General features: G+C 40.6%; 1 protein-coding gene across 18 annotated transcripts in view; it reads left to right on the top strand.

Moving 5' to 3' along the window:
- The window catches only part of ncoa2 (nuclear receptor coactivator 2), a 244,572-nt gene that overhangs the window by 185,700 nt on the left and 42,153 nt on the right, over positions 1-16,719 (top strand). For all 18 annotated transcript variants that reach the window (XM_078398135.1, XM_078398134.1, XM_078398129.1 and 15 more), the window contains 7 exons: positions 1,620-1,720; positions 3,181-3,358; positions 4,082-4,270; positions 9,893-9,994; positions 10,095-10,235; positions 11,363-11,510; positions 13,046-14,321. In XM_078398135.1, the coding sequence (XP_078254261.1) occupies positions 1,620-1,720; positions 3,181-3,358; positions 4,082-4,270; positions 9,893-9,994; positions 10,095-10,235; positions 11,363-11,510; positions 13,046-14,321 (2,135 nt within the window). The remainder of the gene's footprint in view (positions 1-1,619; positions 1,721-3,180; positions 3,359-4,081; positions 4,271-9,892; positions 9,995-10,094; positions 10,236-11,362; positions 11,511-13,045; positions 14,322-16,719) is intronic.

Genomic DNA, 16,719 nt, shown 5'->3' with positions numbered 1-16,719 from the left:
CCTGAATCTGCAGTTAGCACAACATCTTTACTGAGTTCAAGTAAATCCTCCACAAAGATTTTCGTAATCTCTAGCATGGGCATCACCTTTGCAGACATTAGTATGGTTGACAAACTTGATATCATCAAATTAGGTGTGTGGTCAGCCAGATTGAAAGGTTCCCAGGGACATCAAAGTGAATAGGATAAAGCACATTTTTTTCAAATAATGGAACAATTTGGAGAATATGAAATAAAGATTATAACATACACGTAAGACTAAACCAAAAGCTAAAATACTGCAAGTGTTTGTTAAATAGTAATTGTGGCCCAATTTTAAATTTAAAAAAAAGACTTGCATCTTACCAGGCTTAACATTTTCAGGGTATTAAAGCGAAACTAGTTTTTAAATAGCTTAGAGTTTTGCCAGTGCATTGCTTCTATTAGTTTTGTTTCCAAACATCATATCTGTAGAGGAACACTGAATTGATAGCAGCAACTGAGAATTTCCATCTTAAACTATGCTTGCCTTTGACCTCAGGCTTGTCGTCATTTTCAACCCTTAACGGAGGTGAGCTTTGATAATATCACTTTCATTGCTGCCACACTCTCTGGCCCTTTGTATCTTCTGATCCTCAGCTGCTGTGATTTCAATTTCAAAATTTCTAATTTTATGCAGTCCCAATGCAACTCAGCTCCCGGTCTCACACCAAAACGCTGACCATCCATTTACCTCCACAGATGCTGCCTGACAAGCTGAGTTCCTCCCAACAACTTTTTTGTTTGCTACAGACCTAGGCATCTCCAGTCACTGGTGTCTCTTCTCTGCTAATTTTAGTTGTTAGTTTTTATTTAAGGATACTTGTGGCAGTTATTGACTAGTTTAATGTGTTTTTTTTGTTGACAAAGTTGTTAGTAATGAATCTTGGATTTTGGAATATTCTCTAGTAGTAATTGGTAGTGCTTTCAAACTGACATTAATAACATCTGCACAAATACATTGTTTCGTTTGAGGTCATGAACATCCTAGCCTAACTATCTTTAACATATAGGTTTTCTTTTAACTTTACTCTTTCGATTTCCAGTTATTTAATAGTGGAGTCAGTTACTGGCAGTCCATTATTGCTCATGTTGCCTAATATTGTTTCCCACTCTTCTGAGAAACACATTACACCACACTAATATTAATTTAGATTTCTCAAATACTGCAACGATTTGATGGTGATAATGCACTTAATATGAATTTGTATGTATTTTAATATGATCTTTTCATATTTTTACATGATCTTTTCAGTAACTTTCAGTATACTATATGTTTAGAAGAAGGAGAAATTGTATATGAAAGTTGATTTTAATCGAGGGACTTATTTATCGATAACTGAAGCCGTCCGTGGGTTCAGGAATACATTGCGAGTTGGTTATCAGGGTGAGCAGACCTGATTGAGTTTTGCAATGGGGACTCGGTCACAAACATGGAGCTTTTTTTTCCGGGGACACTCCACCACAGTACCATCTGGATTAAAGACAAAGAAAATGTGTAAAAAGCTTAGCATGGCAATATGAAATTAAAATTAGTTTAAGAATCTTGAAATAGAGATTTAGTAAATCGCCATGTTGCAATAGTTTCCTCTTGTTTTACAGAAAAGGTTGCCGCAAACGAAGATGCTGTGCAGAAAGCGGATGTATCCTCCACAGGCCAAGGTGTAATCGATAAAGAGGCACTCGGACCAATGATGCTCGAGGTCAGTTTACAACCAATAGCAATGGAAACAGTTTCATTATCATTTTTAAAGGAACATGCTTGTTGATTGTTAAGGACCAGAATTTATTCGAATAACATTCTGGTTCTGTTCCATCCAAGAGACCAAAACATCCTGATTTCTGGTGATTAAACTGGTCTTTCCCAGGAGAATATCTGTTCCATTTGATCTCAATGCACCTGGGTTTAAATGTAGCCAGCCCGTAGTCAATCCAGCCCATTAATCCCTTCAGTTCTACTCTTCTGATTCACGTGATGAAAAGGTTCACTGACTCCCCTGCCAATAACCTGCATGAAGTTCCGGTAGTCATTCCAGTCTTGCTCTGAATGTGGATACAAGAGCTGAATTCCAGAGGCGATGCTAAAGTTACTTGTTCAACTGACCAATCCACAAGTTTTTGGGATGTGAGAGGAAATTGTACCATCAGATGGAAATCCATGTGGAAGATGCGGGCAATGCACAACCTCCGTACAGGCAGCACCAGAGGTCAGGATTGGACCAGGTCGCTGGAGCTGTAAGGCAGCAGCTCCACTAGCTGTGCCACTGTGCCACCCCTTCAGGCATGTTCTTTGAGCATTGCAGTGTGAGGAATTTTAGAATTTTTTAGATTTAGATTTAGGTTTAGAGATACAAAGCGGAAACAGGCCCTTCGGCCCACCGAGTCCGCGCCGCCTAGTTATCCTACACACACTAGGGACAATTTTTAAAAAACATTTTACCCAGTCAATTAACCTACATACCTGTACGCCTTTGGAGTGTGGGAGGAAACCGAAGATCTCGGAGAAAACCCACGCAGGTCACGGGGAGAACGTACAAACTCCGTACAGACGGCGCCCGTAGTCAGGATCGAACCTGAGTCTCAGGCGCTGCATTCGCTGTAAGGCAGCAACTCTACCGCTGCGCCACCGTGCCGCAGCAGTAAATGAATGCTACAACAGCCGTCCATAGGAAGATGTGGGGGAGTGGTTAATGAGGGTATCGAAAGACAAAGTGGTATGAGTGCAGCGGGTCTGCTTGCTTGCTGACTGGCTAAATTGATGTTGGTATTGGTTTGAGTGACAGCCTGCATTTACCCAAGTAGCCTCTGAGAGATGTGGATAGGTAGATGAAAAAGTGATTTTAGATTTGGAACTGAAAACTGCCACTGATATTGGAAACATAGAAAATAGGTGCAGGAGTAGGCCATTCGGCCCTTCGAGCCTGCACCGCCATTCAATATGATCATGGCTGATCATCCAGCTCAGTAACCTGTACCTGCCTTCTCTCCATACCCCTGATCCCTTTAGCCACAAGGGCCACATCTAACTCCCTCTTAAATATAGCCAAATATTCATCCACAATCTCAAGCTTTCTAACATTTTAGCACAAAATGTCTCATCTGATTATCGATGGGAGAGTGTCTATAAAAATGGCATTTAATTTGTAGTATTTGTTCTTCACAGGCCTTGGATGGATTCCTTTTTGTGGTTAATCTTGAAGGGCACATAGTGTTTGTATCTGAGAATGTGACCCAGTACCTGAAGTACAACCAAGAAGAGCTTATAAACTCCAGTGTATACAGCATTCTGCATGTTGGTGACCATGCAGAGTTTGTAAGAAACCTTTTGCCTAAATCTCTTGGTAAGGATCTGTTTAAAAATTGTTATCTCTTCATTTAATACTTTTATTTTTACTTGGCTGTTGATGGTCTCAAAGCTCGTTCAAAGCTTGCTAATTTCTGAGGGATTTTCTTTTTATTTAGCACCTTGGCTTTTGATGTAATAGTTAAATTGAGATTTAAATTGCTGTGCTCCTCGCCTCACCTGTTGTCATCCATTTTCCACCTTGACCCTTATGCTTGTTTGCCTGCCGGCCACCAACTCATTCATCCACTGACCAAGTGGTGTATCTCTCGGATCTCTGAATGCTGAGGCCTTAAAATGGGTGAACCAGTGAATGGGCTGTATTTTCAGTCATCTGAGGTTCAAAAACTATCTTGATGTTATTCGGGTTGCTAAGAGCTAATAAAATAAATTGTAACTTTAGTCATGTTACAAAGATAGAGGTTGTGCCTCAGAATAAAAAAGACAAATTAATGTACTAAATCCAATCTGGCTAAATTTATTCTAATCATGTTTCAAAGTAGCTGGCTTCCAGATTGCTGATTGTTAGTGGAGACGCTAAAGAAAATTCCAGGATATTCTTTGCATGTTATTTTCTGCATTTAAGTGGCAGCAAATGAAGTAGTATTTTTACATTAAATACAAATTTTAATGAAATAAAGATTTTATATTTTTCGCTTGCCAGAATACAAATTATTCTTTCCAATTTCATACTGAAATGTATAAACCTTGCATTTTCCAGTTAATGTGGTGCCTTGGTCCAGTGAAATCCCAAGACGAAACAGCCACACTTTTAACTGTCGTATGTTGGTTAAACCGCCTGGTGAGACTGATGAGGAAGGCCATGATAACCAGGAAGCACCTCAGAAATATGAAACTATGCAGTGTTTTGCTGTATCTCAACCAAAGTCAATTAAAGAAGAGGGGGAAGGTAAGATTTCATGCAATCACATTGGCACTATGATAATCCACAGTTAATGACAGAATCGCCTATCGTATATTTAAAACGTGCAAATATTTCACGTCAGCTATTGAGTCCTGCGATCATGTGGAGATATGGGTCACAGATTTTTGCACATTTAATTCTTATGTGGCGTGCATACGCTGTTGAGGAAGCACTGTGGAAGTCAGGTGCTTCCACACAGGAAGTGAGAGAAAGTCGGGCATGCATGCCACCTAATGGTTGAATTGCAGCTCCTGTTTGTGGTAACCTGGGGTCAGTCTTTTTGCTTGTCCTCTGGACGTTGGCTGGTACATAACAAGGGCAGCCTTTGAGACGGAGAAAAAAAAGCTGGTAAACATTACAACGTCAACATAATTTTTGCAAGCTTTGAAGCTAAAGTGCTTTAAATGTGCTTCATTAATATTGAAGACTCAAGATGTTCCTTTTACTGCTAGTAATTGCAAACAAAATAATTTATAGAAACATCTCTTAATTTTGCTTTGCTCTGTCCAATGGTCGTTGCCCAATCCTGTTTCATATCTGGCGGTTCTTTACAAAAACTTCTATCTGATCAGTAATAATCAACACAAAGATCAATAATAGGACTACTGAAACTGCCTTACCTCAAACCCTGTTAACTATTTGTACCCAACTAAGATTAAAGATCATTTTGGCTTTTGATATAATTGACCTCTCTTAAGGAAAGAAACAGTTCCGATACATTATAGTCACAAAAAAAAATCTCATTTACTTAAATTATATTCATCCTACTGGGATTTATTGTACACCGTCTTTATGAAATCATAAGCCATAAAATGGTCTGTTTCCTTCAGTTTAAACAAAATCTACAAAATAACAGTGAACCACATAGAAGGAACATTCAAAGTGTTGAATGTAAAAGGGATCGAACTTTTAAAAAAATCATGGTATTTCTGTTTCGCTTGTTTGGCAGCATCTAAACCTGACCAGAATTCTTCCTGTTTGGCAATTGCGGTATACTTGACACAATTAAATCTGTGTTCCAGCAGGATACTAGCATATTGCCTTTAATCGTATAAGAACCTTACCTTCAACTGCAACGTGTAAATGCAAGATTTTAGTAATGGAATGTAAACATGATTTGCTCTTATAAAGTAGATTAACTTAATTAGTAATTGTATTTAAATTATAGTCAATATTTCGAATGTTTTTACAGAGTTTCAATTGTTTTAGTGGATGGTGAGCAGACAATCAGATAAATACAACAAATGGAAATCCAAATTTATTAATCAACAGTTTTCAATTGATATTAAAATAGTAATTTCCCTACTTATAATTTGTGGATGTGTTAATTTGTTTAGAAAAAACAATTTAATTCACTTGAGTGTATTATATGAAACTTAGTGCACTTCAGCTGCTACAAGAATAGTATTGTAAAGAAAATACAGTATTCACAAAAATAATACGTATTTAACTTTTTTCCTGAATGCTTTAAAATAAATAGCCAATGTACCATTGCACGCAAAGGAATTTGAACAAACTGGCAAATTTATTTTCAGATCATGTCATGAAGCAATTTAAGTTAACACTTGATTCAGAAAATGATACTATTTTCAGTGCTGTGCGATTGAAAAAATATTTAAAGCGTTGTAACGAGCATTTTCAAATTCATTCATCTCACTCCAAAAAATTAATCTGGCCACTCTGGGTGTGATTTGTCTTTGATTGCCCTGGTCATGCTGCTTTCTTGCAGCTGAGGGCAGCAACCCAATTTCAATTCTGACCTCTGCTGTCTGTGTGGAATTTACACTTTCTCCCCGTGACCTTGTCAGTTTCCTCCGGGTGTTCTGGTTTCCTCCCACTTCCCAAAGGCGTGGGTTGATATTAATAGACCTCTGTAGGTTGCCTGCGGTGTTTAGGTGAGTGGTAAAATCTGGGGTGAGATGATGGAAACATGGAGAATAAAAACTGGTTTGAATGGTAATATTAATGGTTAAAAAATGGTAATTAATCAATTTCCTCCTGGGATAAATAAAGTTCTGTTGCATCGTATTGCTAATGGGTGCTTGATAGTTGGCACAGGTTCATTGGGCCGAGACACAAGTTTCCATGTTGTATCACTGATTTCCATGTCAGTTGTACATAGACTGATGGGATTTCCCATGCAATATGTCTTTGGAGCATTGGGGGGAAATATGTGTTGCATTGTCTGAGTTTGGTCACCCAGGACAACAACATTGTCCTGATGCTATGCAGGATTAGGACCTATGTAATTTAAGTACCTACTAACCTTTCATCCCCTCTCTTCTAATACTACCCAATACTCATCATAGCCTTTTTTTTGGAGGTAACGATGTCTAAACCTTACTCCCTCCACACCTCTAAAACCCCACTTTACCTCCTCACTGTCCCTGACCTTCTGAATGATTTTCCTCTCCATATCCCTCTCACGCTGCCCAGCTCAGATCCAGCATGTCGCACACTGTTGCAAAATCTTGTGCATCTTCAGAAAAACAGCGACCCGCCTATAAATGTGGGTTTTGTTCATGTGCTTCATTGGTGGTTATTTTTAATTACAATTTAGTCGATAAGATAACATAAGAAATAGATGTGAAGTAGTAAATACTTGGTGAAAGCTAGAGTTATATTGGTCGCTTAATACTAAATAATTATGGATTAGGTTTTAAGTGGAACCAGGAACTTAAAAGAGCAATTTCGTGTTTGGTGTTGGGTGATAGTAAATCTCAGTTCATCATATCACCAACCTTTGGAATGATGCTATTGATAAAATTTGTCATAATTTGTCTGCATCTGTACTAGTCCCTTGATGTGACGAAGTGGTGATTTCTATCTCCATCCCCATCTGCTGCCACCATGGAAGGGTTAGAAAAACTTTACAAAAACCTGTTTATTTGCAGTTGACGTAAAGCAGTCCAACTTGTTCCCATTCTGAATCAGAGATGATGAAAGTGGTGCATGTGGTTGATCGGTGAGAGCAGATGATTTTGTGGTGGATAGGAAAATCATTCTATGTTCTTTGAGTAAAAGATAGTTGCATCTACAAAAAAAGAGTAAATGATGCGGCAGGAAGTTGTCCAGTCAGATCAGACAGCCAGGCCAGCAGAATGCGAAGAGTGTTCAAGTTTGCAGTCTTTTGACTTGGGTTATGGTATTTGCTCTTAAATTATGGGAAAGATTGGCTTAGGGACCATCCCACTGGATAAGGACAACTGCATCAAAATGAAAGGCTGTCGAGAAGATCAGTAGAGTTGTCAGTATATCAAGGATGTTATGCGAGTCCCTCTGATAGATGCAAGAAAGGGAGACAGGGCACGTACGTGAGGCTGCTATTCATAGACTATAGCTCTGCCTTCAACACGGTCATCCCCACCAAGCTCATCACCAAACTCCACCAGCTAGGCCTCAGCTCGTCGTTATGCGACTGGATCCTGGATTTCTTGATGGAGCGACCGCAGGCAGTGAGAATGGGCCCGCACCTGTCCTCCACTATCACCCTGAGTACCGGCACAGGGCTGTGTTTTGAGCCCCATGCTCTACTCCCTATTCACACACGACTGTGTTCCTGCATTCGACACCAACACCATTGTCAAGTTTGCAGACGACACAACGGTGATCGGGCTGCTCACCAACGGGGATGAAACAAAATACAGAGTGGAGGTGCAGAACCTGGCGGACTGGTGCTCAGATAACAACCTGTCCCTAAACACCTCCAAGACCAAGGAGCTGATCATCAACTTCCGAAGGTCACATAATGGGGAATACACCCCGATCTTTATCAATGGGGACAGTGTGGCGAGAGTGTCCAGCTTCAAGTTTCTGGGCATTCACATTTCGGAGGACCTAACATGGTCCACTAACACTGCTGCGCTGGTCAAGAAGGTGCAGAAATGACTGTGCTACCTGAGAACACTGAAAAAGTCTGGTCTGCCCCAACAGCTGCTGATGACCTTCTACCACTGCATCATAGAGAGCATCCTAACGCATGGCATCCCTGTGTGGCATCTTAGCTGCACGGAGGCAGAGAGGAGAGCTCTTCAGCGGGTAGTCTATGGAGCTCAGAAGATTATCGGAACACAGCTACCAGCCTTGGGGGGCATCTACAATACACGATGCCTCAGGAAAGCCACCAGCATTCACAAAGACTCCTCACACCCCTGCAATAGTCTGTTCGAACTTCTACAAATCTGGCAGACGCTACAAGGCCTTCTACGCCCGCACCTCCAGACTCAGGAACAGCTTCATCCCCAGGGCCATAGCTGCTATGAACCGGTCCTGCTGAATCGGATGGTCACATCGCACAGCGAACCGGCACAGACCTATTTGCACTTTATTCTGTTTTAAAACTGTCTCTAATTTTGTTTCACTGGGTTGTCTAAATTTATGCTGATTAGCTCATTAATTTATTGCATCGTATGGAAGTCGCATTCCCAATCTCGTTGTACCCCAGTACAATGTCAATAAAGATATATTGTATTGTATAAATAGATTTGGCATTGATCTTTCACATGCAGGCACTAGGTTCAAATCCATCCAAGGCCATTGAGTTGTAGGAAGATTTACCAGAGGCTGTTTTGGCTCGTTTTTTCCATGAATTTTCCACAATGTGATTCCAACTGACAAGGCACAGAGCGAATAGTACAGAATCAGAAGTTAAAGGATTGCTAATAGGTGCTGCTAAGTTGCTCTTCTAAAATGTGTAGGAAAGAACTGCAGATACTGGTTTAAATTGAAGGTAGACACAGAATGCTGGAGTAACTCAGCGGGCGGGACAGGCAGCATCTCTGTAGAGAAGGAATGGGTGATGTTTCTGAAGAAGGATCTCGACCCGAAACGTCACCCATTCTTTCTCTCCAGAGATGCTGCCTGTCCCACTTGAGTTACTCCAGCTTTTCATCCGCTCTTCTAAAGTTATGGCTGAACTATATTTAAGCAAAAAATAAAGAATTTTGACTTGCATCTGGTTGTGTTTATACCCAAACTGGGGTCCCTGATATGAGAATTTTCATACCTCGATGCTTTCCTCCCTTGCATTGAGCCAAGAATTTCTTAAATAAATGCAAGTCTGTCTAATAAATTTGTCGACCTGTCAGAGCTGGAACTCGTATGGTATATGAAGTGTTCAGTTTTCTTTCCAATTTCTTTATTCCCAAATGGCCCCAGAAATAGGAGGCCAATTATTTTCGATGCATTTCTTCCAAGCACGTGCTTGTCGGTTCACCAGCAACTTCTCCCCACATTTTATTAAAATAAATTCACGAAGGTGGCAAAAATATGACTGTTAATACAGATATCTGAGCACTTTGAGAGACAATTATGATCATTTAGATGTTGATTCCAGACATGTCTCAATGCCAAAATATCAGTTCTTTGCATCATGCACAGCATCTGCTTTGGAGGATCGGATGTTGCCCAAGGGATCAAGTTGAATAAAATTTCTAACACGCCACAATTCATGATTACTTCGGGTTTTTACGACACAATTTGGGTAATGTCTACAGTGTAGGAGTGATTGCTGCACTTGTAATTAAGTTTTTCTGCATTATATTTAATTGTAAACTTCTGACATTACATTTTTATTTTTTAATGAAAATAGTTTCTTTCCTTTCTCAGATTTGCAATCCTGTTTAATCTGTGTGGCAAGGAGAGTTCCCGTGAAGGAGAGATCTCAATTTGCGAATACTGAAAGTTTTACCACCAAACATGATTTAACAGGTAAAACAAAATTACAGTTTTAAGTTTGGAATCTTCTCATCTTGGATATTTGACATATAAGATTTATTTCCTTCTTCTTCTCCTCTTTAAATAAAAATAGGCAAATTAAAATCTCTGGATATAAATGCATTACGTGCTTCAATGAAACCAGGCTGGGAAGACTTAGTGCGAAGGTGTATTCAAAGATTTCACCTGCAAAATGACAAAGAGATTCCATTTGCTAAGAGGCATCATCATGAAGGTGAGAATTTATGGAATGCACTAAAATGATATAAGCAACTTAACTGGACATTGTACAAATACATATAAAATTAAAACCTCAGATCTAAAATACATGATAGAAATGTCCAATAAATCCATTGCTATATGAAAACAATGTGTTTACTAACTTACAGGTGGAACCAATATTTTTTTTTTAACTCATAGAAGGAAAAGTCAAGTATTCATAGAAAAGCCAGGCATTTGTAGAAAAAGCTTAACGAATGGTTATTGGTTTTTAAGTGACTTTGAGCAGAACACAGAACGGTGCAGTAAGAAGCATACTCGTCAGCTCATTGTATCTGTGACAATTCTGATGCCAATTTAAACAGCACATCTGCCTGCATGTGCTCCATGCCCCTCAATTGCCTGCCTGTTCATGTATCTGTGTAAATGCCTTTTAAAATATTGCTTTTGTATCTCTTTCCATTGATTTCCCGGCAGCTCATTCCAGGCACTAACCCCTCTCTGCAAAAAAAAACTTGCCATGTAAACCTCCTTTAAACTTTCTTCCTCTTGCCTTTAAATCTATGCTCTTGACTAGTTGACATTTTAATTTCCAAATGTCAACGTGACATCAACTGTCTTGACTTCTCTACTCCTTACCCACTCCAATCTCACCCCCTATGAACGGCTAGCCCTCCACTCACCCAGTAACCATTCCAACATTGTTATCAAAGCCGCCGACAAGAGAGGTGCCGTTGTAATCTGGCAGGCTGACCTCTACCGTGCTAAGACTAAACGCCAGCTCTTGAGCACCTCCTCATACCAACCCCTTAACCATGACCCACAGACGAACCACCAGGCCATCATCGCCCAGATTGTTACCGATCTCATCACCTTCGGTGTTATCCCTTCCACAGCCTCCAACCTTGCAGTTCTCCAAACCCATGCTCCCCACTTTTATCTCCTTCCCAAAATCCACATCATAAAAAAATGTTTACAAGAATGAGGTACCAATGAGATACCATCTTTAATGGAATGGCGTCCCAGTATTAATCAGCTTGTCCATGCGGGAATTATTATTTTGAAACACTGTATCTAAAGTCTGAGTTTTCAGGGAGCATTGTGTGCTTTTTGTAATTTTTCCTCAACTTCTCTGAATTACAGTGTTGAGACAGGGTCAGGCTTTGAGTCCTGTGTATCGCTTTTCTTTATCTGACGGCACCATGGTTGCTGCACAAACAAGGAGCAGGCTTATGCGCACTCCAAATACCAGCGAGCCTCAATTTATCATGTCACTGCATGTTGTTCAAAGGTAAGCTTCAAGCCTCCTTCCTGTGGTTTTTGACTGATCATTTAGTGTTTTATCTCAAAAGCTAAATTTGCTGAAGCGTTTAATTAGAATATGGCACCTGCACGAGGAAGAACCTTTACAATGTCTTTGACCCTATAATGAAGTGCGGCGTGGCTGGATCATATTTGTTGGATTTTCCACTGGGGTTAATTGTCAACAGGGTGGATCTCGTATTTTGTTAGTCGTCTTCTCCAATTCTGCCTCCACCTATGGGTGGTAATGTAGATGCTTTGCCCCATGTGGCATCTGCATTGTATATCTGGTACCCTGTGCATTCCCTCATGATGTAAGGAGTCTGTGAGGCACCCAGCTGATATAAGGTACAGATGAAAATCAACAACTTGTTATGTAAACAGAACAAATAAAGGGAAGACTATTATAAATGAGATTGGACAGTCTCCTACGATCCTCTCTCTGTGAAGCCTGATAAAGTTGCAAAGGTGTTGACAGGCACATCGGAGGTTTTTGTTTACAAGTTACCTCTGCTCTAAAGTTAAGTGTTCCCCCCTTTTTGTTTAAATCATCTTGTGCTCACATTCAGCAGAGGTTAAAAAAAAAAGACCACTTACTGAAATTGTTTAGAGTAGTGCTTTTTCCATCAAATTGTCAGTCTACCAAGAACAATAGACACCCCTACTCAAATGCAAAAAAGTAACATCTAATTGTTCAATTAATCCAGAAAGACTGCTATTGATATCAAATAAAAATTATCTTCATTGACTTTGTATATTGCTGCACACTATTTGGAGCTTTGAACTCTCAATTATCATGGATCCTTGCAATTGTTTTAAAGTGATTAAAACCTGGTCTCGACCTTCTGTTACAGAGAGCGCTATTTTTATGTACAACTCCACAGAAGTTCATTGGATTGCACTGTACTTTGTGTAATTTGAAGTTTGCAATATTACTTCCATGTTCTCTATGCAAGTGACATGCCCGTACAAGGAGTTGCTTGGATGTGCACCATGCACCTCGGGTTGGTGTGACCCATGCAGCATTTGCATGCATCAACGTGACCCAGGGGTGGTGTTGGACCCTCGCATAGAAGCAGATGATAGATTCGAAAAGCCTTAAAGCTATGCAACATGGAAACGTCACAGTCTACAGTCTGGAAAAACTGCCTTCTACCTCAGCCCTCTTTCTTATCTTCAAGTCAATTTTATATCTAATTACCCAGCTCACCCTGGATCCCAAGAGATTTAACCTTCTAGACCAGGCCTTCACAATGAATGTGAGGTGTGCTTCAGCAAATGGTCAATGGAACTTAGTGAAGTGATGTTGTCCAAAGCTGAGGTTTTGCTACTGCTAGGTGCCTTTTATGTTTAAAATAAACTTGCTGCTTATGACCATTCTCCCTTGGGTGCCTCAAACATCATCATGCCTTTCCAATGCCCACAGTCACCTTCATCCCTCCTCTCCATTGATCCTGTATAAATGTATGTGTTTGATATTTTAATTGCAGTGGTATGACTTGTATCTTTTCTTTAAAACTGCAGAGAGCAAAATGTCTGTGGGATGAATCAGGAATCAACTGGACCAGGAATGGTAAAGCCATTGAATCCAAATTCCAGTAGTCCAGCCAGGGCAGGTGTTTCAGCTGCAACAACAGGTCAAGAGATGGCAATGAACAGCAGTTCAAGTTTTGCAATGAATGGTCTGAAAGAGCAAACAGGTATGGGACAAATGCCAGGAAACAGGTTTGTTGCAGGTGGAATAAACCATGGATCAAGCATGCAAGCAGCCACTCCTCAGGGTAGTAACTATGCACTCAAAATGGGCAGCCCATCAAGAAGTAGTCCAGGTGTGACTGCTGGGCAAAAGAACTCCATGCTTTCTCCCAGACATCGTGGAAGTCCCGGGATGGTTGGAAGCCCTCGCATCTCAGCAAATCAGTTTTCTCCCGTAGGAAACTTGCATTCTCCAGTCGGGGTTTGTAGCAGCACGGGGAATAGCCATAGCTACTCCAGCAGCTCCCTTAATGCACTTCAAGCCCTCAGTGAAGGACATGGAGCATCACCCGAACTGAAAATGGTGACTTTGCAAAATTCTCCTGGAAACACCAGTTCTTCGCTCACTAAAAAAGGGAGCGCAGACTCCAAAGATTCCTTTGGGTTGTTCGGTGAGCCGGGACCAACTGAAGTTGCAACTGGGCAGTCAGAAAGTGGACTTTCTGGTGAACAGAAAAATGGCAATGAAAGTAACTTAAATCCATTTGGTGGCGGCGAAAGGACTGATGGCCAAGGCCGAGGGCATGATGGCAAAGGACATACCAAACTCCTACAGTTACTGATCACCAAATCAGATCAAGTGGAAGCTTCCCCTTTGCCAAGTACTCTTGGAGATTCAATGAAAGACTCTGCAGGCAATTCATTAGGATTACTGTCTACTTCAGCAGTGACATCATCCACAACCAACACCTCTGCGTCACATGGGCCCTCGCTGAAAGAAAAACACAAAATTTTGCACAGGCTCCTGCAGGACAGCACTTCTCCTGTAGATTTGGCAAAGCTGACAGCAGAGGCCACAGGTAAGGAACACAACCAGGACATGGGCAGTTCAATTCCTGGTGGAGAAATACCTAATAAACAGGAACAAATGAGCCCGAAGAGAAAAGAAAATGCACTACTTCGATACTTACTGGATAAGGACGACACAAGTATGCATAATATTAAACCTAAAATCGAGTGGATGGATAGCAAGTTGGATCCCTGCATGAGCACTAAAACAGCAATCAAGTCTGAGAAGGAAATGAATTTTGAGCCATCAGAACAGGTGCGATATAATTTTATATTAAAGCATGAATTTTTTTGAAGTCATTATTTTAATTTCCAAGTTGTAAAGATCCTATTCAAATCTTTCTGTCTGAAATGTTCCAAATGAATGAATAGGTTTATTGGCCAAGTATGTACACATACAAGGAACAATAATATTTTCAAGGGCCATTTACATCTATAAATGAACTCTCATAAGGCTTTTGATGCAATCCCTCTTGCGAGATTGTTCTGGACAGGTAGAATACATGGAATCCAGGATAAATAGTCAATTGACTTGGTGGTAGGAGACAGAGTGGAAGTGGTGGATTGCTTTTCAGATCTGTAACTACTGGTGTGCTGTGTGTGTTACCGATTTGGCAGAGAATGTAGGTGGCGTGATTAAGTTTGTAGATGCCACCAAAATTGGTGATATAGTGGTCAGCAACAAGGTTTGCCTCCCGTCAGAAGAGGATCTAGATCAACTGGGAAAGTTGGCAAGGGGATGACAGATGGAATTTAATGCAGAGAAGTACAGGTGAAGCATTTAGAGGAGTTGAAACAGGGTTAAGATGTACAAATGAATGGCAGGACCTTAGGGAGTGTTATAGAGCAGTGAGACTTGTACCTTGGGGTGCTAGTACATAGTTCCTTGAAAGTGGCCCAATCGTGTATTTCTTGCCAGGTTGTGACAATAAGTGTTTCTTCAACAGTGACTCCCTTTCCAATGCTTTGTTTTCATAGAAACATAGAAAATAGGTGCAGGAGTAGGCCATTCGGCCCTTCGAGCCTGCACCGCCATTCAATATGATCATGGCTGATCATCCAACTCAGTATCCTGTACCTGCCTTCTCTCCATACCCCCTGATCCCTTTAGCCACAAGGGCCACATCTAACTCCCTCTTAAATATGGCCTCAACTACCCTCTGTGGCAGAGAATTCCACAGATTCACCACTCTCGGTGTGGAAAAAAACATTCTCATCTTGGTCCTAAAAGACTTCCCCCTTATCCTTAAACTGTGACCCCTTGTTCTGGACTTCTCCCAACATCGGGAACAATCTTCCTGCATCTAGCCTGTCCAACCCCTTAAGAATTTTGTAAGTTTCTATAAGATCCCCCCTCAATCTTCTAAATTCCAGCGAGTACAAGCTGAGTCTATCCAGTCTTTCTTCATATGAAAGTCCTGCCATCCCAGGAATCAATCTGGTGAACCTTCTCTGTACTCCCTCTATGGCAAGAATGTCTTTCCTACTCCCTCTATGCCAAGAATGTCTTTCCTGCTGCTTCGACCATTCCAACACTCCCTGCTGACATTCCCATATTGCAATATGGTGAAATTTTCCAACATAGAATGTCCCCTCATATATTTAGTGGCTACAGCACCTTTTACACAGGTCCTCAATTTGAAAATTCTCTCTCTAGATGTCTCTTCCTTGCTGTTCTTTTAACAGTTGCTCAAAAACTGGCACTAAGTCCAAGCCTTGTCATCATACATCCTGCTATCTTTTTGTCTGATTGCACCTGTGAAACTCTTTGGGATGTTTTCCCACATTGAGAGAAAGCACATTGCTGTATTTCATTGCTCTCGTACATCAGCATTTTATTAGCTTATCTTATTTCTTTCCCATATTTTACTCCTGGGTCTCTCTGTGCTCATTACATTCTCTTCTTTTTTTCATTTATCTGCAGTGGTTCTACAAGCTACAATAAAGATAAATTTAAGTCTTCTGGCTGAGCTGAAATGAAAAGCACCTGTTCGGCCTTTTGATTTCCTTTTTATTAATAAAACAGATTTTATAATATCTCTGAAGCCAAATATTACCGCTTCTCGGTCAGTGGCTTTTGTTATCATACAATTTATTACTTGTATCATGCTGAACATTCATGCAAAAGTCACAAAATCAGATTTGGATCAAGTTTCATCCTTTTCCCCCCTTCGCTTTTTATGGTGCATGATCTTTCTGCCAATAGCCTTCTACATGACAAGTCAAAGATCCAGCGTAGCCCATTTAATGAGCAATCTCCGACTGATGGTGATAATGGCCTGTGTACAGGGAGCTGAAAGCAACGATTAGTTTCATGATATGTTTTGAGAATGCCAGGGCACATGCTTTGTCTGGCACTCACTCAACCTGGTTGAATTTGTTAAGAGGGCTGCAGTGATGCACAACAAAGCTCTCAAGAGTAGAGATTGGTGATGCAGGTGCAGAACTGTTGGGCAAGGAATCCTAGCTCCACACGCAAGTCAACGTATCAGGTATTGTGTTAAATTTCGCAATTAGAACAACAAATATGTCAACTGTGTGCCTGTGCTGGTATTGAATAGCTTGCCACTTTGTTCAGGAGTCACCCTGGCAACTTAATTTTTATAAAATATTTTAATTTGTCTTTAATTTGGAAATTCTGCAAGATTCTAATG

This window comes from Rhinoraja longicauda, chromosome 4 (genome assembly GCF_053455715.1).
Source record: "Rhinoraja longicauda isolate Sanriku21f chromosome 4, sRhiLon1.1, whole genome shotgun sequence".
Classification (NCBI taxonomy): Eukaryota; Metazoa; Chordata; class Chondrichthyes; order Rajiformes; family Arhynchobatidae; genus Rhinoraja; species Rhinoraja longicauda.
The sequence above is the reverse complement of the archived record's forward strand: the minus strand, read 5'-3'. Positions and strand labels throughout refer to the sequence as shown.